Source organism: Nymphaea colorata, chromosome 5 (assembly GCF_008831285.2).
Source record: "Nymphaea colorata isolate Beijing-Zhang1983 chromosome 5, ASM883128v2, whole genome shotgun sequence".
Classification (NCBI taxonomy): Eukaryota; Viridiplantae; Streptophyta; class Magnoliopsida; order Nymphaeales; family Nymphaeaceae; genus Nymphaea; species Nymphaea colorata.
The window spans coordinates 13,423,053-13,445,767 of NC_045142.1; the positions used below are offsets into that span (position 1 = coordinate 13,423,053).

Below are 22,715 nucleotides of genomic sequence, written 5' to 3' on the forward strand. Positions count from 1 at the left end.
CCAATAAATACCCGAGAAAAAACTTGCCGATAAAAACCTAAGAACGATATTTGTGGCTATGATATGTGTATTATCCAAAATAACACAAAAAAACCGAAATTAAGCAACATTTAAATAAACGAGTGATATAAATAAAAATATTGTATGTTATGAACAATAACTCTAAAAAACAGAATGAAAACTGAGATAGAAAAAATTAAATCAAAGTAAAATTGAGCAGTTTGCATCAGCTTCGATATAAAAAGTACCTAAGTGTGTCCAAGTATCCACTTTGTGTACGGGTATCACGACACGGGTACGGAGACCTTATTGATGTACCTATGCAACTTAGTAAAAAAGTTAGACACCTTAGATCCCCTTACTAGGTAGTCTCAGATTATGGGAAAGTTATCATGGTTTCAACATTGCAAGCTTGTTATTATTAAGATGGAGGTTAAAGTCAAGATTCAATATAATAGAGTAATTCAGATCCTTAGACATGGGGGCGCTATCTGATAAAGTAATGTAATGGAAGAGACTCGGTCATCTAAGTGGTAAATTATTCAAGCTTCTCCGAAAATTCATCTCTACACCAATAAAAGAAAGTGGGCTGATTTCTCCTTAGTGCAGCTTCTCCAATCTCAGGTGGCACTTGAGACATCATTTACACAGCCCATATCAATGGCAAGGATAAAATGGGCCTTTGTTAGATGCCCTTTCATTTTGCCAAAGGTTTAATTCATTCCGTGCAAGCTGGTCATAATGGGATTTGGTTCTCTAATCTGTACGGATCTTAGGTTTAGCAGGTCTGAATCATCTTCTGTTGGTGTCCATGTGTTTCTTGTTGCGTATTCTTCCACTTTTGTCAATAAAAAGTTAGGGAGGCTATTCCCAGTTGGTTTGCATCAAAAGAGAGAAAAAATCATGCCTACTCCCTTTGTTCAATGAGAGACAGACACTAGTGCTGACCGATTGTTCAATAGGGAGTAGTAGTAGGAACACTATTAGTCAGCAAACTTCTGTTTCTTTATTGATTTTTTTTTTTTTTTGTTTGGGTACTATAAACCTTGTTTTTTCCTTCCAAACAGATGAAAATCAGGATTTTGTAGAAAAAAAGGGTTTGCATCAAAACCAGGCCTTGAACAGGCCATTGATTTTTGGCAAACAAATTTTTGGTATGAAAAATGCTTGATTTATACATTGGCACTTTTCTCTAATATTTGCTCTGGTCCTTTCTGATGTTTATCCACCTGGCTTCCTGTGCAACAGGTCGTTTTCTTGCTGAACTGACTAAGCAAGTGTTCTCTGATCTTCAAGCAAGTAAATACCAGGTACATTTTGGTAGACTTTCCTGGCTATTTTGCGGAAGGGATTTCTTATTTATTTCTTTGATTTCATGTTTTCTTTTTCCTGCATGTTGTTCCCTTATGCAAAATTATTTGCCTAATAGTATTTCATCTTTCATTATGGAATATGTACTTATCATGTAATACTTTTTCTGCACGTTGTTGCCTTATGCAAAGTTATTTGCCTAATAGTATTTCGTCTTTCATTATGGAATACGTACTTATTATATAATACTGTACGTCATTTCATATGTTGCAATGCGAGCTCACATGATTGAGGAGAGCTGTTTAATAGGTGTGTTTTAATATATTACTTGAAATCTCGTGTAACAGTCCTTTGTGGTCTAATATTTATTTTGTGATCACAATCAACACAAGACATTCATGAATGATCTCATTCAAGCATGTACCGTTATAAAGTAATCTTAAGAAAATGTTTTTAGGCGCACTGATTGTATATATACTGTATTATATATATATATATATTTTATATATATATATATATATCTATGTTTATATGTGTTAATTACATTTATGTATAATATAAGTATATATTTCTGTATATATCTTTGTATATTTTTCTGTCTTTTATTCTTGTATTTGTTTTTTTTCTGCCGTTTAAAGCAGTATTTGACCTAGCTGTTGACTAGCTCTAACGACTAGAGTTCTAGCCGTTGGAATTAGTCCAACAGTCAGCTCCTTCTGCTTCCTCTATAAATAGGCTCTCTTATTATTTTAGTTTTTACTTTTTTGGTTCTGGGTTTTGTCCTAGATTGTATTCTTTGTAATCTTGTAATTATATTCAATAAAGTTTTCGGTTCAGATCCACTGCTCTATTTAGCAAGTGTTTGGGAGATTCTTTTTAACCTGATTTGGCATGCATCCTATGACAGATAATGTACATGCACAAACACTTAAGAAGTCACACCCCATATTTTCACCCTTTTTTTCTGTAAAATGCAGAGCAAACACAAACTTATGGCAATGTGACATACAAGTCACATAAAGTTTGGACCATAAACTAGGCTATTTGTTTTCATTATATACAAACATATTTACACTCTTATATACAAAGTACACATTGTGGCCCTATTTACGTTTTCGTTATATATGACTGTAAAAACCAAAAAATAAAAAAATTCCACAGTTAAGGATGTGCCAACGCACTGAACACTTTTCCCAATGGAATGTGATCTACATTCATCAATATACTTGCTGCTCCGCTCTGCTGGATTTTGAGAAAAATGTCAACAGAAGATGAGCCTTCATAGTATGATGGATAGCCAGCAAATTCAAAACCTGCCTTGGGTGTGTCATAACAATGTTCATTGGGACTACACTACCCTATAAAACCATAGTCACAAAAAACACGTTATTTTTGAAAAAAAATGTGAGAAAATGAAATGCCGTTTAAAACTTAAGAAACGCATTTTTTTTTGAAAAAAATGTTAAAAACGAAAAAAACGTGTTCTTAACGTGTTTTTTTCACTTTTTTTCATTTTTTAGTTTTTTTCATTTTTTTTCATTTTTTTAATGCCAAACAGTTTTTTTTCCATTTTCTATTTTTTATTTGTTGCAAATTTACTTATCTTTTGATGTTTGTGTTATTATTTTCTCACTTATTTTATTTTCCCCCCATTTTTAGTTTTTTTTTTTAATTTTTTTAAAAAATACTGTATTTTTCAAGCCCACGGTATTATACCTTAGAAAACCTCACCGTTTAAAGCTCCGAGAGGTTATTTGTAACTATGGTTCAAACTTCAAACTTCAAACACATACATTATAATTTAATGCCCCGAAGGCCGGAGCCTTGCGTACCTCGAAGTAGGTTAGCCAGTGCAAAACGAAAAGGGCGCATCCACATGAATTGTCCCATCCAGCTGGCTGAAAACACACTTAGTATATTGTTAACTTTCAAGTGTTGGGTACAAGACAAATAATCAAATAGACGGGTCATATTACAAGGTCCGACTCTATACCACACTCCATTCATTCACAATGATTCACTATACACTTTCAATCACATTCTAATGGAGATTGCTGTAGTCAAACAGCGGCACCCAGTAGAGCATCTATTAGTATTCACATATTACAATACTCTGACACACATTTCCAAGTGTTGCTCAATGATAAGGGTTATTTGATAGATAGATACATCAAATCACATCTATAAGCCATGTGGACCCAGATTCACGTGTGTTTACTAGGTTCACCTAAAACCTAGGCATCTTCATCATGCAACAATTTAATTAAATGTACATATCTAGTTGAGTAGAATTTGATTTTCAGCTAATACAGACCACTAATATATCATAACAAAATCAACCCAAACCTATGTCCCATGCAGTTAACAATGACCCATGCAGTCTAATGCATGGGTCATGCTCGAGGAGTCATTCTCAATTTGGAGGCATGCCTACAACTGTCCACAGATATTTCATTATATGCATATATGCATGGTTTCCAATTATGCATCCAGTTGTCTATCAACATCTACCACACTTGAACGTATTCATTTTAATCATACGTATAAATTTAACATTGATCATCATATAGGAACATATTTTTCCAATTCCACAGTTCATTCAATCAAATGAACCACAAAATTCATTGAAATCACAATTACAAGGTAAGAATTTCACTTAGAAGCCATCTTAATTTCAAGTGTTTTTTCTCGATGTATATTTTCTTTCTTTCTTTTTTTTTTCTATTTTTTTCCCTCTTGGCTGCCCAAGCAGCCCTTGGCTGCTGCTTCCTTCCCCAGCAGCTCAATCAAATGCAGCAACTTTGCTACAATTTTTTTTTTCTTTTTTTTTCCTTTTCATTTTTTGCTACTACATAACACTTTTCCCTTTTCTTTCCTTGTTCTGTGTTTTTTTTTTTCCTGCTGAAACACCAGTTCCAAACTCTGCTTCGTAACCCTTTCTTCTCTCTTTCTTTTCTCTTCTCTCTCTCTCTCTCTCTCTTTTCTAGTTTCTGTTTTCTTTCCCACTTATGGTGGCTGCTAACTGCAGCTTCTCTCCTCCTCCTTCCTCCTGCCTCCATGGCACAACAGCCTGTTGTTGTTTTTTTTTTCTTTTTTTTTGCCTGCAACTGTCCACCACATTCCCCTCTCTCCTCGCTCTTCTTCCCTTGCTGCTATGGCAGCATGTTTTTTCCTATTTTCCTTTCTCCTTTTTTCCTCCTTTGTTCTGGTTCATAGCCTTTTTGGGGTTGGAACCAAAACTGCTCAGGGGCAGGTTGAGATCCATCGAAACAGGGGCCCAAACCCAAGAGTAGGTCGGGTCGTTACAGATTTCTTCTGTTGTTTCTTTTTCTTTGCTGCAGAGGCATCAAAAGCAGCAGCCTGCTGCTGGTCTTCTTCTTTCTCCCTCTATCATTGCCTTGTTTCTCTCAGCAACCTCCCTTTCTCTTTCTCTTGCTATCTCCCTTTTCTGGTTTTTGTTTGCTGTTTTACTTTTATTCACTCATTTAAATTTGTTCTTTTTTTTTCCTTCCACATGTTAGACTGCCTGTGAGTCCCTCCCCTTCGACTCTTCCAAAAGAGTTGATTGGAGAGGCGATTACTCTTTTGGATTTGGACCCCAGGTTCCAAATCCAACCCATTTACATATATACACATGATGCAACAATTTAAACTGTGTTTACATGATATTAACTATTTTAAAAACTACCCATAATCACCAAATTAAACCTGAAACCTAATTAATTTATTTTCAGTCATTTATTTCCTTCTTTACTTTTCAAATATGCCCTTTTTCCATATATATATATATATATATATGTGTGTGTGTGTGTGTGTCTATATATATATATATTATTATATAGTATTTTGATATTCTAATTGACTTCTGAACTCAAAAGTTTGACTCATTTAGCAACAGTGTTGGGGTTTATATATATATATAAGTACTCTAATTCATTTTGCCCCAATAATTTGGTATTTCTTAACCAAATTTTCAGGGTTCACTCAGAATATTAAATATTTAATATTCTAGTTTTACCCATTAAATGTAGGCAAAATTCCATGTTGGTCCTTGTGCTTAATATGTACCTTCTGGCGTTTTACATACAATTTCCATCATAAATCCCCATTCTAAAGCTTGTATCTGTATTTCGTCTAATTCTCCATGATCGGCAGGCAAATTTCTGATTTTACCCATGCTTTCAAAATGTGGACCTACAATTAGATTCCCATAAAAACCACGTGTTAACATCGAAAATGTGCAGATATTACACTTAATTGTCACAATTTTAGTTCACAGCAATGGTAATTCTAGCCACTTCTGTGCTTTGTAAATCTGGAGTACCGATCATTGCAAATACCTGTGCTGGTATATCATGCATTTGCTGATACTTTTCAGTTTGTTTCACTGCTTCATGCAGTGTTCTCTTCTAATTCTTTTGCTTTCCCTTGGGAGTGGGCTTATGAATGGAGTTGGGAGCAGGTTTGTGGTTAAGACATATACATATTCTTAGTACCTGTTGAAGAGATTCGTTGTCCTTTCCGATTGACATAAGTTATCCTTTATATATTACCTGGTATACAGGAATTCAATCTGTTGGCATACTAGTCAACTTTGTCTTCCTTATTTGTGTTCTTTGCGGGCTTCTTGTCTTGACTTTCCTTATGATGATGTGTGATCACCTTTTCACTGCACATTTCCAATCTTCATACCACCACAGTTCCTTTTTTTTGTATTGGGTTCTCCTGTGCTGCTTGTCCTTTTCACTTTCCTTATGTTGAAGTGCTGAACCTGATTCACTGTATACTTCTTATTTTTTATTATTGTAACTAAACTGCTTAAGTTTTAGGTTGGTGGCTGGTTTTCCCATGGAGGTCGATTTTCGTTAGTTTTTGTTTCCTTTCCTATTAACTGTAGTTAATAAATCTTGTTAATTAATTTGATTCATAATTTCATAGTCACATGTATTTGCAATGATCTGAAGACGTATTATTTGCCAAAACAACATAGGCCATTTTTAAAGGAAAATCTCATTGTATATTTGAATGATTGGAATTATCTCTTCCAATAGTATCACAATATTTTTCTCCTTTTTATAAGAATCCTTCTTAATTTATTTTTATTATATATTTCCATGTTTTACTTAAAATTGTAAAATATTTTGAATATTTATCAGTATGTTTGTCACTAGTAAGAAAATTGTAGCCCTCAATTCTGTAAAACTTTATGTTTTATATACTTTTAAAATTTTTTGAGTTCCTGAGCTTCCCCTTAGAAAGAGTTGCCATGAGCATGTAACTAATTACAAACTGGGAACTATATTTATGACCATGTTTTGGTTTAAGTTGATATTCATGTGTAGAAGATAGTCTCTCAAGTCAGGATTTACAGTTGGTAATAATTAGATGATGTTTGATTGAATAAATACATGTGGGAGATAGCAGTGTGATATTTGTTAAATGCTGTAGCTGGAGGTTCCGATTTTTTCTTCCTGAGCTATCTTTTAAGGATGTTTTGTTGTCTATTCAGATGCTTACATGTTCTAAATTAATGATTTGCTTCTATTTTAGATGGCAGAGTACAGAATATCCATATACGGGAGAAAGAAAAGTGAGTGGGACCAGCTAGCAAGTTGGATTGTGAATTACGAACTATACAGTGAAAATGTTGTGTGGCTAATCCAGGTATCTGCAATGCAACTTCTTATTGAGGCAATCCATTGTTGAATGGAAGCATTTTTCTTGTTTCATTTGAACCTTATTGTGCAGCCCGCAAGTCAACCTGCACAGGAGCATTTTTTTCTCTACAACTTTGTTTTCAGGCATTTAACTCCTTGATTTTAGTCAAATTAGTATTGTTCTCAACATTCAGAAACTGGAGAACGGTTACCAGTTGTCACCCTAATATAGCTTTTATGGGTGGCTCTCAGAATTCTATAATCTTAGGCTTAACTACATCAAGAGAGTTAGAAGTACACATGAATAAAATCCTGTGTATCATATGATATGATGTTGCAAGAGCAGAACAGAGGAAAATGTAATGTTATGAACTGTTGAGTAGAGAAAATACTACTGCCAGTATAATTATTTGGTAACTGCATGCACAACTGTGGCATTCTAAGTATATTATAGAACTTAAAATATGTTCCAATGTGCAAGTAATTGTGCAGGAAACAGCTATAGTACTCTGTGGAATCCTGGTTTCCAGGGTGTATCTTATTTGTATCAGGTACAACTTAGGGGTCATCACTAATCCTATGCTAAAGTGGGATAAACACTACGTCTGAAGCTGCAGATTTTGCAAAACTTGAACTGCACTAGTTTCTAATTTCTTTTCGAGACGTATAAAGCCCCTAAAGTCTGTTCATGTTTGGTTTTAGGAGTATGAAGGGAGACCCACATATCCTAGAGAGCTCTAGAGAGTGATTTGCAAGTTTTTTTGCAATATGCAGAAAGTTTTGCATGTTTCTCTGCAGAAGCATCTTACGTATGACTTCTATGTTGGAGAGGTTGTGGATATTGGAAATGAAGGAAATGATTATGAACACAAATATCAAAGATAATGATTGATTATCTATGTCACGGTGCAAATGAGGTGTTCAGGGTAGGGCTGTGCAAAGCATGACCTCGACTTGGGCTTGGTATCAGGACTGGTCTGGCATGTCCCACCCGAGCTTGACACCATAATAACTGTTGTTAAGCTTGGCTCAGCTTTGTGACCTGACCTGTGGTAATGAGCTGGGTCTGTTCATGAATCAAGGGCTGGGAAACCCAATTCTATTCAACTATGGAAAATTGGTGTTTAATGAGTAAAGTATATGAATCTACTGATGCTAATTGGAAGTTTTACTGATAAACTTCTTGTTAACTCTCATTTACTCTATATAGGTTTTAACATTTCGGTTGGGGGACAGGGTTTAATTGACACACATTCTCTTGTTTGCCTTCTATTGTCTTTCTTTTTGGGTAAATATATCCAAACAATTTTCAGCCACTCATCATCTGGAAACTAGGCTAGGGTCAGCCAATGAAGATGATATCAGTTGCTAGCTATCCGGAAGATGGCCATGCTTTTCTTTTGTCTGTTCTTATTTCTCTTTATATTATCTCTCCACTAATTCGCAACCACGTTCTGGCTGGTGTCACCATCATGGATGACCCATCGGCCCATTTCCTGGCCATGGTTGGCCAGGTAATTTATTTATTTATTTTTTGTTGGTTGGGGTACTCATCAGATGATGTTCGTGACAGCCAAATAGAGATAAACCATAATTTTTGGCAGGTCTGATTTGTCAAAAAACTTGGTTTTAAACCAAAAACCTCACCTTTGTAATCAAGTTTAGATCCTTGTTATCCAAAGGGCCTAATCTATGTCACACGGGTATTGGGTGAGGTACCCGTGTCGACACGAGTGCGGGTACAGGTATGCCCCTGGAAATGGCTCTGACCATGTCGGTTGTGGTCAGCGCACCCAAGGCCGTGTCTATCTATTTTTGGACATAGTCAATTTTGATCGAGTCCAAATCTATCCAAAACTTGGGACCTCTTTTTTTTGGTTAATGTTGTATAAGGGGCAGGAAGGCAGGAAAGAGTCGATTGCATTGACCCTTTCCTAGACTCATCCCCATGAAGAATCCAGCCTCCGGCAATAAGTTTTCTGTCGAGTCTTCCGGCAATGCAGGTCAATCTTGCCTTTTCTCTTATTTTATCCACGTTCTTCTTTTCCTTTCTCTCTCTCTACTTCTTATTTTGTCTTATGTATGTATTATCCATGCTTTTTTTGTTCTTTCTCTCTTTATTCCCTTCTCTTTGCCCTTCATATATGCTTGCATATGTCTTTCTCTTGTTTTAGTTTCTTTTCTTTGGAAATGAATGTCTATGCAACTATGCCCTGATTTTTGTTTTTTGTTTTTGGTTTTTTACTTGTCTGTGCCATTTCTGCTCTTTTTTATTTCTTCTTCTTTTTTTTTTTCCTTTTGATTTTATTTGGGCATTGGCAGTAATAATCTTATTGTTAAGTTTGTTGATTGTTCATCTCTTGTTTTATCAAATTTTGTAATGAAATACAGAGTAGGATTTCAGGTTTTTAAGTCTGTTCATCCCTAAGCAAATGTATCAAATGCATCTTTGTAGGATTATCCAATGTATCTTTGTTAGTGAACGTAGTTGACTTTTTGTAATTTACAAATATCAATCATAGTCATTTTTTCGTTTCTTTGGAATTTTAATGAATGTAATTGTTTTTTCTTTGTCATATATGTTTATGCAAGCACACGTGTGTGTGTGTGTGTGTGTACAGCAGTGTCCCCGTACTCAAGTTTTTTGAAAATTTTCTGCACCTGTACCGGCACCCATACCCATATCTATGTGACATAGGGCCTAATAGACTATGCTTGCTGCTCTAGTGGTTATCATTCATCATTGGTAATTACTTATTTTCTTTTCTTAATCTGGTGTAGATTCTGAGCTTGAACTTAAAATGTAGCACTTGTGGGTACTATAAGGACTTATATAAGCACTTTGGTCTGATGCATGTGTAAACTTTCTTGTTTTGAGTCACCACTTCTGAAGCTCCATCAATGAAAGCATTTTTTTAACTTCATGATGTTTTGTATTTTGCAGCTCCCAAGGTTATACAATGTGTACAAGGACATGGGAATTGTAACCTCTTTTCAGAACATTTTAGACAATATTTTCCTTCCCTTGTTTGAAGTTACTGTTGATCCAGATTCACATCCTCAGTTGCATGTCTTCTTGAAGCAGGTCTGCTTGTCCTTTTCTTCTGCTATTTGCTTGAGCATGGTTACTTTCTTGTTGTGGGCATGATAGTACTATTTTTTTAGAATATCTTCCATTCTTTATGTGAAATTATGGCATCTAGTTATTTGGTGCTTTGTGTTTGCAGTTTTGAACCCCAAGTGGCCTGGTTAGATAGGGTTTGTAGTTGGCCCTACTTCCTTTTTTTCTTGGGGATGAGAATTAGTGGATTACTGGATTAGTATGGTATGTATGTTGGATCCTAGTGCATTTAGATTATATTCTTGAATTTACACATGCTAGCCAAAACTCACACACCGACCCTTTTACCCCCAATTTTTTTTTTTTTCGTTAAAACGTCACATTGCCACGACACAACAATTAAAAATGAGCTATGCAAATCAAAATAACAATGTAGCAAACATTTCATTATGTAGAGAATTCAGTTCATACAAAATACATATTTATCAACGACATACATGACAAAAATGCCCCAAACTAACAAAAACAAGACATCAATGTGACCAAAAACATGACGCTCTGACACAACTATAGACTCAAAATCTCTCCAGTAGGATGTGAGCATTGACATCTGATCAACCTGCTGTCGTGGATCTACTAAAACTTGAAAAAGGTAAATAACAGAAGGCTTAGCCTTCACAGTATGACAACAAACTAGATAAATCCCTAACCCTCTAAGGTAATGACTCAAATTTGCAATATAATATATATGAAAACATAATCACTATGCTATCATGATACGCATATGCAATCATATGACTTGTCATGGGAGTCCCTTACATATCCCATATGTAGAGACCTCTCAATAGCCACGATCCACACATCATACTTAATTTAAACACATTCACTTAATTCACATTCGTTTCATTTACATTCATTTCATTTATATTCGATTTAGTGAATTGACAACTCTTATGAGTGCAAACACAAGAGCGTGCACACCACGGGCGACTTATAGTTGGGAGACAACCCCTGTGGTAGCCCAAAACGATGCAGATCCGTTCACGCCAGCCATAGAACAATCATCCATGGATGTGTGAATTCCAAAGAGAGTTGCTCAACCTTTCCGAGGGCACCTAGGTTGGGAAGGTGGGAGCCCAACGTCCAAACACATCACACAACCATATCTTAGAGCCTTCTACCGCCTGCGCTCCAAACATACGAGATTAGTGGCGAGCGCCGGACATATCCCAAACATATTGCCATAACCCATTGGCCTCCCATCAATTATTCTTTCTTAATTTATCATTATGAGGGCATATCCTCAATAAGACCGGCTAACACACGAGGTTGGTTCACTTCATGAGTGCACTCATACCTCAAAACACATCCATAAGAGGGTTACACATTCAGTGAATACTCTTAGCTAGCCATCATACTTTATGGGTACTTCTATCCTTCAAGTTAAATTAATTGAATCATTGCCCAACGACAATGCAAACAAAAATCTCAAAGCATTCACATCAGTCAAACTTAACAGTCACTTTATGCAAAAACTTAGCCAAACCACAACGAGTAGTCTCAATCCATGATTAGCTTGTAGCTGTCCTATGCAAATATCATGCTATGATGCTCACTAATGCCCAGTCGGGGTTGAGGAGATACTTGACTCGATACCCTGCCTAAGCTGTCCTAAGCAATTATAATATCTAGCATGCATATGCCATTGCTTAATAATTTAAAAACAATATAGTTAATCAATCACACACATACATTCTTGTGGCAATAAGCACGTTATATCACACATCTATGTTTGGCTTGAGGTAGGGATTTGCTTGGAATACCGCTATACCTGTCATGCTTGCCACAAACACTCAAAATCGCCTCGAGCTCTGAATCCTGTCGCTCAAGGTCTACTCGACATGCCTGGTTCACCTGCAAAAATTCAAAGTGATACGTTTTTCATTCCTTGTGCTCTAAAATCTGTTTAGGTAAGAAATAAGACCATGGAGGCGCAAGTCATCGACTTGAGCAAATGCTGATAGGCTATGTCACCCGGGTACGGGTATGCAAACACGGCAATTTTCAAAATTTTAGGATATGCGGACACAGCGAATTTTATATTCTAAAAAGTTAAAAATGATAATAAAATAAAAAAACATTAAACTAATAATTCACTCTTACAATCTCATAAGTCATAAGAAAGAAAGTCTCAAACAAAACATTGTTTATCACAAAACATTGTTTATCTCAAACAAAACATTGTTCATCATCATTCTAGACTTCTAGTCATCGTCAATGCCCAAATCGTTCTCCTCAATCTCCCCTTCTTCCACAATAGAAGATGTTGATGGAAGGTTATTTGAATCTTGAATTAACAACTTCAAATTCATTCTCTTGTTCTAAGTTAAAGTCCTCAACATTCACGTCCCAATTTTTAGTTTCTCCTTTCCTACATGACAAAAAAATTGTAATTATTATGATATTAGTGAATAAGAAGAGAAACATCTAAATCAATAAATCATGTACTTAATTTACCTATATTCTTCTTTGTTCCGTGATAGAAGTCGAATGTTAGAATGCACATAAACCAGATCTTCTGCACGTTTGCTTGTGAGATTATTTCGTTTTATAGTGTGAATTTGTGAATATGTACTCTAATTTCTTTCACAGCATGAAGATGTAGCAGGTTGAACTAGCAATCTAAAAGCAATGTATTGAAAGGTAGGATAAACACATCCATGTTTAATCCACCAAGATAGATGGATAATCATCTTTGTCTGCATTTGCACCTACATCTTCTCCAATTCCAGTAGAAAACCTTTCAAACTCATCATGAACTCGGCGATTTTGATGTACATCAATAAAAATCCTATTAAGACATGCCAATCTGTTTGTTGATAATTCTGGATCCATATGTGGTGGGGTTCTTCCAACACCCTCTGCAAGCCACTTTCTTCCATAATATTTAGGATTTAATGTATGTGCCATGCATTGAAGAGGATTGCTACTTTTATCCCATCTTGCAATCAATATTCTATGCACATGATAAAAAAATGCTGAATCTTCAAGTGCAATATTTTTTTTCTCATGCTTAAAAATGACCTCTTGGATTTTTTCAATCATAGTGTCCCACATCTCATACACACAGTGCAACGTTGAATTATCACAATCAAGAACTCTCAACATCTCCCAAATCGGCTCTGTGAATGCAAGAATATAAAAGATTTTATCCCACAACTTTGTCATCATCATCAACACGGTAGAAATTCCAATCATCATCAGTCACCATATTGATCAATGGACTTTTCACCATTTTTATCCTTTTGACCATAACAATTAGAGATGCAAAACGTGTCTTTGCAACTGTTAGTAATTTTAGATCAGAATGCTTGTTATAAATGGAAAGTGCATGTTGATGATTTACTATGAAATTTCTGATGTTCTTCACATCCTTTTCCAAGTCTTCAATCCACGAACATAGTTCATAAGCATGCGGATGTTGCTCTTTACTTGGTGGATTGCTTATACTCTTTAGAGCCAAATTTAAGCTATGAACTGCACAAGTAGTCCAAAAGATATGATGGTACTCCTTTTCTATCGCAATACCAGCTGCTCTGCATACATGTGCGTTGTCTGTAATTAGTTGAACAACCTTATCTTTCCCCACTTCTTCATTTATTTCCATGAACAATCCTTTCAAATACTCAACACTTTTGTATTCACGAGATGCATCTATTGCTTTCAAGAAAATTGGTCCATTTGCTGAAGTTGCAATGAAATTAATAAGAGGGCGCCTTTGCAAATCTGTTCAGCCATCAGAAACAATTGAAACTCCGTGTCGCTCCCAAGTTAACTTTTGATACTCTAACAACTTGTTCACTCGAGTCTTTTGTTGTTCTAGTAGTGCAGTGCGAACCCTTTTAGAACTAGGGGGAACATACCTAGTCAAGTTACAATTTGCAATAGATGTAACTAATTCTCTCCAAATGGACTTCTAGCTACATTAAATGGTATGCAATTAGCATAAAAAAATGTAGCCACTTTTAGATCTAATTCTCGCCGTCGTTGTAAACTAAATGAATCCTTAATTGATTTCTGATTAACATCAACAACTTTTGTTACTTTTCTTTTTTTGGGACGATCCTGAATATCATCATGTAAAATTGAAGCAATGTCAATGTAACCAGATTCGGATGATGTCGTGCTTGTCTTATTCTCAAAGGCTTTTTGTTCTTTCTTCAACTGATCCAAAGTTTCGTTAGTTCCTTTTTGACTGATTTTTAACAGATGCGCTTTCACTCTTGTATATGATCCATTGAACTCTCTCCCACAAAAAGTACACCTAAAAAAGGCATTTCCACCACCTCGAGGAGGTTTCCCTATTATTTTCACGTATGACCATAATGGTGGCTGTGCAATAGGCGTAGCTGATCCAGAACCACAACTTGTAGGTTGAGAGACTCTTTTTCCTTTGCTCGCCATACTACATTAAAAATAATAAAAAGATGCAAAAGACATAATGAACATAAAATTTAAGAAATAAAACAATACAACAAAGTATAAACATGCAGATTTATTTCTAGGTAATGCAAAACAGTCCTCATGATCTACAATGAGAAGCGCAATGGAGAACAGAACTGTTACAAGCACTCTCAGTCACTCACTATTGTTGAAGAACAGAACTGCTATTCCACGAGTAAGGCACGAAGGCACAACAGCAGATCGGCAAAATCCCCAAATCGACAAAATCCCCAAATCAAACAAAAAAAAATAACAGATGCACATAGCATTGAAGAAGAGGATCAAGATCGACGGATTAACCATCTAATCTTCAAACGAAAACATCCCCAAATCGGCAAATGCAAAAAAAAAAAAAAACCCAAATGAAGCATGAAACCCTAACTTCTAATATTGAAAAGAAAAAAAAAAAAACACTTACCTGTCTGTTGCCGGCTGCCGTGGATCACCGGACCTCGTCGCCCACCATTGCCAAACTCTGCTGTCGCTGGTTACAAGTCGTCGAGGGTAAAGGTCGAGCGTGAAAGCGTAAAGAAGTCGAGGGTTAAAAAGAATATCGGATTAGGAAAGTGGTTCAGATCGGGTCTGACCCATAACCAACCCAAAACGTATCCTGCCGTGTCCAAGGGTCGGGATCCGCGTGTCGGAGTGTCGACGCCGGTACGCGGCCCATTTTGCCGTTTCCGTGTGTCTTAGCCGATAGGTTGAAGCAGCCTGTAGATCATTTCTTCAAGTTTTTTTTTCATATTTAAGAGGTCATTAAGCGTGAACCTTCCCAAATGCATCCGTAGACGCACCATCAATAAATTAGACACTCAATAGGTGCCTAACACCCTGTTGAGGCATCACCATTTGCAATTTTACTTCCTCATTAGCAATCCGAGGATGATACTGTACTATTTCAGTAGCAATAGCATATATCACACAAATCACCTAGAAAAAGGTGTTTCCTTCGCACCCTTGTGTACATCTGGATCCTAACAACTTAAATGTTTCGTCTTTCCTCCAAACCGTAAATTTAACCTACAAAGCAACACCACCACTCCCTCCCCACATGCATCATAACATCCTACAAAATATACATAGATCCTTGCCCTTTTGAAACAGTCCTAGACCTTCTCTAATGTAATAAAATCTTTATCGTGCGCTCTAAATTATTCACTCTTGAACCTAGCATGCTCAAATAATAATTATTCATGCACTTAAGGAAAACATTAGACAAAATAGGCTCGATTAGGCCTCACTCACCCCTCTTTTAGAGTCCTAGTTGATGTAGGTGTCCCTGGTAGCTACCCCAAACGCTTGACTGATCACCAAACGGCTAAGGTTATATGCTGCGATTGCCTCCAACACCTTCTATTCGCTGTATGAGTGGAAAGGCGCAATTTTCTAACTGCCAAAACCAAGACAGGCCTAAAGGGCGTGGGAATGAGCAAGAGAGAGATCAAGAGAGAGGTCTGATGATAGAAGAGGGCATCCGGTTGAGAGGGAGATGGTTCGGTTGTGGGAAACACACGCTCAGGAGAGAGAGATAGCAATAGAGAGACAAAGAGAGAAATACAAAAAGGGGTGATAAATACAAAAACAAACGAGGGAGAGGGTGCCTGGCTGAGCAGAGAGACTAAGTTCGAGAGTGAGGGAGCAGATGCGTGAGACAAAGAGAAGTCGGAGGAGAGACAAAGGGCAAGAATGACAGTGAGGATTCTTGGGCGAGGAAGGAAAAGAAAAAAAAAAAACTGAGAGGGGGGGAGCGTGCGTGAGAGAGAGCTCAGGGAGGGAGCACTCGAGACGAGATAGAGGGCGAGAGTGAGCGAGTGAAGGTGAGAGGAGGCTGGTGGGAGAGAAAGCAGAGGACGAGGGATGGTGAAGGCAAGCCGGGAGAGAACTCGAGACAGAGAGGGAGAAGAACATAGATGAGAAAGAGGGCAAGAAAGAGAGGAAAGACAGAAGAGACAGAGAGAAATCGAGAGGGGTTTACTTCAGCGCTGCTGCCCTTCATCTCCACTGCCGCTGCTCCTTCTGCCTCCTGTTCCTCTGTGCCAAGCTCGAACCAGCGAGAGAGACGAAGAGGGAGAGCACTAGCGTCGGGCCTTCCTCTTTCGTGCGGGTGGAATTCGTGTCTGGGTCTGGACCCTGATCCATGCCCGATGCCCAAAATGTCACTCGTTACAAAAACAAGTTGCATCTAAAGGTTGCTTGGGAGAATGTTTGTGCTTTCTTGCATTAACTAAAATTAGGAACGTAGTTGCAGATTAACCTAAAATTAGAAAAGAGTAGGTTCATGGTTGGCATGATTGTGATTAAGTTGATTATGTCTTGTTCTAGTCATAGGTTCTGGTTGGCATGATTACTAATTCTTATGCTGCAAGAAATTCTATTCACAGCACTGAGGGAAATGAGAAGAAGCAACTCATGCATACGTACCCAGAGAGTCCCACTTCGAGGGGGAAACCTCAGAATTCTTATTCGTCATTGGGCTTTTTGCCCTAATTACAGTATAAATGTATAAGCAGGAGAAACTGCAGGTTGTGGGGTCCTAACTGATAGACCCAATATTATTCTCCTTCTCTGAAGACCTAATAATGTATACCTTGGGGCATTTTCCCCTAATTACAGCGGACATAATGCATCAAACCCATGTAAGAATGTCTTTTTTGGCCCCAAAATAAATCCCCTATAAATTCTGAACTCTACAAAAGGGAAAAGGAATGATGTTCTCATCCCCCCTCAAATCCTAGATACAACCTATATTCTGGGCCATTATTTAAGTATAACAAAGAAGGATGATTGGGGAAAGTATTATTTGTTCTACAACATGCAATGTAGTAGATTGAACCAAAATTTTATCTTTTACTTGTCTCAGTATAGAACCTAGAATCTGAATCAGCAAACATGAAACTTTGTGATATAGTCAATAGTATTATTGTCACCAGGGCGTTTGTATAGTGAACATTATTATTCTGAGGGAGGCTTTTGTAGAGGACTTCACCAGATGTGGCTTTTTTTGGGGAAGCTCAGAAAGATTTGTGAAGTTATAAGACAAACAGCAAAAAAAGCAAATATGCTTAAAATATATAAAAACATATTTTCTTTTCAAGGAAATTGTGAATGTATCATGATGTTGTCATGATAATTTTGATGTTCTTGATGATGTATTGAACATCATGATATTGATATTACTGGCTGGACCCAAAATGCCAATCATATTAGGCCGTATTTTCAATTTTCTGGAGATATTGATTTCAAGGTTTAAACTTTAAGCATAATTGATGGAGAAAAAGAAATGCACAGCTTGTGAGGGTCAATGTTCAAAATTTTTGAATTTATTTAATTTTTCTCTTCTAACTGATATTATCGTTTCATATGCATGAAAATTCCTGGTAATACTCTTATTGCTATCACAAAGAGTCTTCCCAATGCCCTTTATCTTTGGTGGTAAGGTTGATGTATGTTGATGTCTGGAAGCTTTTATTATTAGCTCTGATAAATTCCTGGTTAGTTGAATTTTGCCATAAATCCAGCATTGCTAGTCATTCCTAGTTTTTGGTTGTTTTCCTCCATCTTTTTTGGTCCAACATTATTTTTGGCCTTTCCCTTGGCATCTTGTTCTTTGTTTTCCAATGTTTAATTCGACAGAGCCGAACGAACCTCTACCAGCCATTCACTTGTAGCAAGAGTGAATGACAAGTCATTGACTTACCTACTATGTTGTTAAGGCCTCACCTAGGCATGGACTAAGCATCAGTCCACACCCGTAAGTCTACCACTTAAGTGATGGGATATGTGTTGGCGCCTAAGTTGGTGCCTAGGCTGGCCTAGGTGCCAATACCCCTTGTAGAAACATGCAACACACGAGGGAAGAAGAAAGGAGCACACGGTATACGTGGAAAAACCTCAGAAAGAGGAAAAAACCGCGGGAAGCTCTAACCTAGGTGCACACCGCAACCCTAGGAGAGAGAAAAAACTTTTCACTTAATTCAACAATTACACTTAAGTGAAGATTATATAGGAGGGAGAGAAAGAGTGCCGCCTAGGGTACCGAGCCAGCCTCGGTACCCGTGCCCCATGGGACCGGGTCCAGAATTGGACCTGGTTCCCCATTACAATCTATTTCAACACTCCCCCTCAAGCTTGGCATACATGTCAAACATGCCAAGCTTGCTAACATTTTTCTCAAATTGAGATGTACATAAAGACTTAGTTAAGACATCAACAACTTGATCTTCAGACTTCATATAAGGCAGGATCAACTCCTTAGAATCTATGCGTTCCCGTATGAAGTGGCGATCGATCTCCACATGTTTGGTTCTGTCGTGCAGGACTGGATTGTTTGCCAAGTTAATAGCCGACTTGTTGTGACAATACATCCTCATCTTCTTTTCCATTTTCACCCCAATATCTGCTAACAGAATTTTGAGCCATAACATTTCTGTAACCCCCATAGCAACCGCCCTGTATTCAGCCTCAGCACTGGACCTGGAACAAACTTCTTGTCTTTTACTTCTCCATACCACCAGGTTACCTCCAAGAAAGATGCAGTATCATGTGGTAGACCTTCTAGTATCTGTGCAACCTGGCCAGTCGGCGTTAGAGTATCCTTCAATGCTGAGTTGACCTTGTCGAGTATAGAGCAGTCCTTTCCCTGGGTCATTCTTTAAGTATCCCAATACTTTTTCAACACTTTTCCAATGACAATCAGTAGGGGCATGCATAAACTGACTTAACACACCCACAGCATACGTAATATTCGGGCGAGTAAGAGTGAGATAAATGAGTTTACCAACCAGCCGTTGATACCTCCCTTTTCCTTCCTCATCCAAGATCGTCCCAGTTTTGATACTTATCCTTGTGCCAGACTCCATTGGAGTAAGAAAGGGCCTGCATCCCAGTTTACCTGTCTCTTTTAGAAGATCCAAAGTGTATTTCCTTTGGCTCATAACAAGACCAGTCTCAGATCTAGCGATCTCAATTCCCAAAAAATACCTCAATTTACCCAGATCTTTGAGATCAAATTCAGCAGCTAACGTTTCTTTCATCTTCCTTTTTTCTTCTTCGTCATCACCTGTGACAATCATATCATCAACATATACTAGTAGAAGGCTCACCAGACCATTTCTCTGCTTGATGAAGAGGGTGTGATCACCATTTCCCTGTTTATATCCATTAGTCTTCATCACAACCCTTAGTCTTTCAAACCACGCTCTAGGGGACTGCTTGAGGCCATACAATGCTTTCTTGAGATAACAACACTTTCCTTTCTGCGCATATCCAGGCGGCATGCTCATATAGACTTCTTCCTCAAGGTGACCATTCAAGAAGGCGTTCTTGACATCAAGTTGGTCCATGCTCCACTTCTTTTGTACTGCCAGAGCTAAGATGACCCTTACTGTCTTCAGTTTAGCAACGGGAGCAAACGTCTCAAGATAGTCAATCCCATATTTCTGGCTAAACCCCTTTGCAACAAGACGAGCTTTATAGCGTTCAACAGTGCCATCAGGTTTGTACTTCACAGTAAACACCCACTTGGAACCAACTAAGTGAGTTCCATTAGGAATATCAACAACCTCTCACGTATTGTTCTTTGCCAGGGCGTCCATCTCCTCTGTTATGGCCTGTAGCCATTTGGGATCCTCCCTGGCATCCTCCACTGACCTGGGAATAACAGCCATAGATAAAGAGGTAATAAAGCACTTATAGTCTTTACTGAGTTTAGCATACGAAACAAATCTCTGAATAGGATGAGAAGTACATGACCTGGTGCCTTTGCGTAGGGCTATGGGAAGATCTTCATTCATTGGACTTGGATCATCCGGGGAGCTCACAAGATCGGGATTGGTAACATCAACAACCTCCATCACATCCTTCTTCTTCCTGTTGTATACCTGACCAAACAAATGATCACGAGACTGTTCTTCCACAGGGCCCCCCTCCATCTGACTGTCTCTGTCCTCACTGACTGTGTCTACCACACTCACACTCGGAGAACTAGCCGTGTAATCCAAGAAATCTGTGAACTGAATCAACTGATGCGAAGAATACTCGTCCACTCTCTCACCTAGACACTCCCCCTGAAGAGGATTCGCAGGAAAGTATGCCTCATGTTCATGAAATGTAACATCCCTGGAGACATATACTCTGGAAGTGCTAGGGTCAACACACTTGTATCCCTTCTGGGTGGAGGAATACCCCAAGAAGATCGCTTTGATGGACCGAGGATCAAGTTTCTTGAGAGTGGGACTATGATCATGGACAAAGCAAACACACCCAAACACCCGAGGGGTCAAAGGCCAGGGATTCTGAGTGGGCCACAAAACAGAATAAGGGGAATGACCATTCAACACACGAGTAGGCATACGGTTAATGAGATGAGCACTAGTGAGAAGTGCATCACCCCAGTACCGCTTAGGGACATGACGTTGAAACATGATGGCCCGGGTGACATTTAACAAATGACGGTTCTTCCTTTCAGCCACGCCATTCTGAGGAGGTTGTAGCTACAAGATGTTTCATGTATAATACCCTTGCTTCGCAAGAAGTCATCAAGGGATTGGGAGACATACTCTTGAGCATTGTCAGTACGAAGGGTCTGAACAGGGGTCTGGAATTGAGTTTCAACAAATGCAACGAAGTTTTTGACAATGCTGGGAACTTCACTACGTTCTTTCAACAAATACACGAACGTACACCGAGAGTAATCATCGATAAGAGTCATGAAATAATGAAAACTACGACAGGTGGTACTCCCGAAGGACCCCAAACATCAGAGTGAACCAAAGCAAATGGACGGCTGGTTTTATTGAACGAAATAGGGTACGAAGCCCTAACATGCTTAGACAACTGACACACTTCACAGGCGAAGGTGTCCAAAGAAACAGACTGAAACATCTTAGGAAACAACTGTTTAATCAACTAAAAAGGAAGATGACCAAGTCTCTCGTGCCAGCGCATAATAACGGATCTGTCCTCCACGCCAGACAACTGTCCACTAGTGGCTGAAATCAAAGCAGAGGCAACCTGTACTGGCATTCTGTAGAGCCCATCAATAGCCGAACCAATCCCAATCTTCTGCCCCGTCCCCAAGTCTTGCAGTAAACAACGATCAACAGAGAATATTAGATTACAGTTTAGCTCTTTGGTAATACTGCTGACAGATAACAAATTTACGGGAATATTAGGAACATGCAGGGCATTATGAAGACAATATTTGTTCAGTAATGATAAACTCCATTTTCCAGCCACAGAAATAGAAGAACCATCAACCATAGATACACGCTGCTGCCCAGAAGTCAACTTATATTCTTGAAACATCTTAGGGTCCCCGGTCATATGATGAGTAGCCCCACTGTCAACAATCCAATCACCGGGAGGGGAATTACCTTGATCACTAGTAGCAACAAGAGCCTGAGCTAACTTAGCTCCATCAGACGTAGATGTGTCCTCTGACGTAGTAGAAAGGCGACTGATGTAAGCTTGTAGTTCCTTGATTTGATCCGGGGAAAGCCTCGACTTTTCACCACTAGAAGAACCACTCTGATTTGAGTCCTGCACAAGAGAACCTCGCCGACTAGACGGAGGGCGACCACGAACAAGTCTCTTCTCAGGGTGTAGATCCCAACAAAAGTCAACAGAATGTCCTGACTTGTGACAATGTGTACATCGCCTAACAGGGCGCTGGCCAGACACAAAAGAACGGCTAACAAAGGCCGAGGGACCATTCCCATGACTGGGGTCAATCTGCATCACTTGGCGTCTTTGTTCCTCGGATTCCACTCTAGCATAAACATCTTCTATTCCAGGAATCTCATCACAGTTGAGAATTTGACTCCGAATGGATTTAAACTCATCACGCAAGCCTCCAAGGAAAAGGAACGTCCGGTCCATCCATTCCTTTTCCCAGTACCGGGCATGATCAGAACCACAGTCCCAGTTATCATTCACATGATAATCAAGTTCCTCCCACTTAGTTTTCAGGGTTGCATAGAAGGAGGCAACAAACAGGTCACCCTGTTTCAGAGAATAAATACTGCGTTTAATCTGGTACGTACGCAGAACCCTTTTCTTGCGACCATACATCCTCGCAAGCACAGTCCACATATCAAACGAAGTCGGCTTCCACAGAATAAGAGGCTGAATATCAGCGGACACAGAGCTGATGATCCACACCTTAACCTGACTGTCTTCCAACA

At 38.4% G+C, this 22,715-nt stretch overlaps 1 protein-coding gene across 2 annotated transcripts in view; it reads left to right on the forward strand.

Moving 5' to 3' along the window:
* LOC116254316 (AMP deaminase) overlaps positions 1-22,715 on the forward strand; it is a 59,728-nt gene that overhangs the window by 22,540 nt on the left and 14,473 nt on the right. Inside the window, exons 10-13 of one of the 2 annotated variants that reach the window (XM_031629641.2) lie at positions 1,068-1,154; positions 1,249-1,310; positions 6,862-6,975; positions 9,913-10,053. In XM_031629641.2, coding sequence (XP_031485501.1) covers positions 1,068-1,154; positions 1,249-1,310; positions 6,862-6,975; positions 9,913-10,053 — 404 coding nt within the window. The remainder of the gene's footprint in view (positions 1-1,067; positions 1,155-1,248; positions 1,311-6,861; positions 6,976-9,912; positions 10,054-22,715) is intronic. The other variant, XM_031629642.2, reaches the window with a different exon arrangement.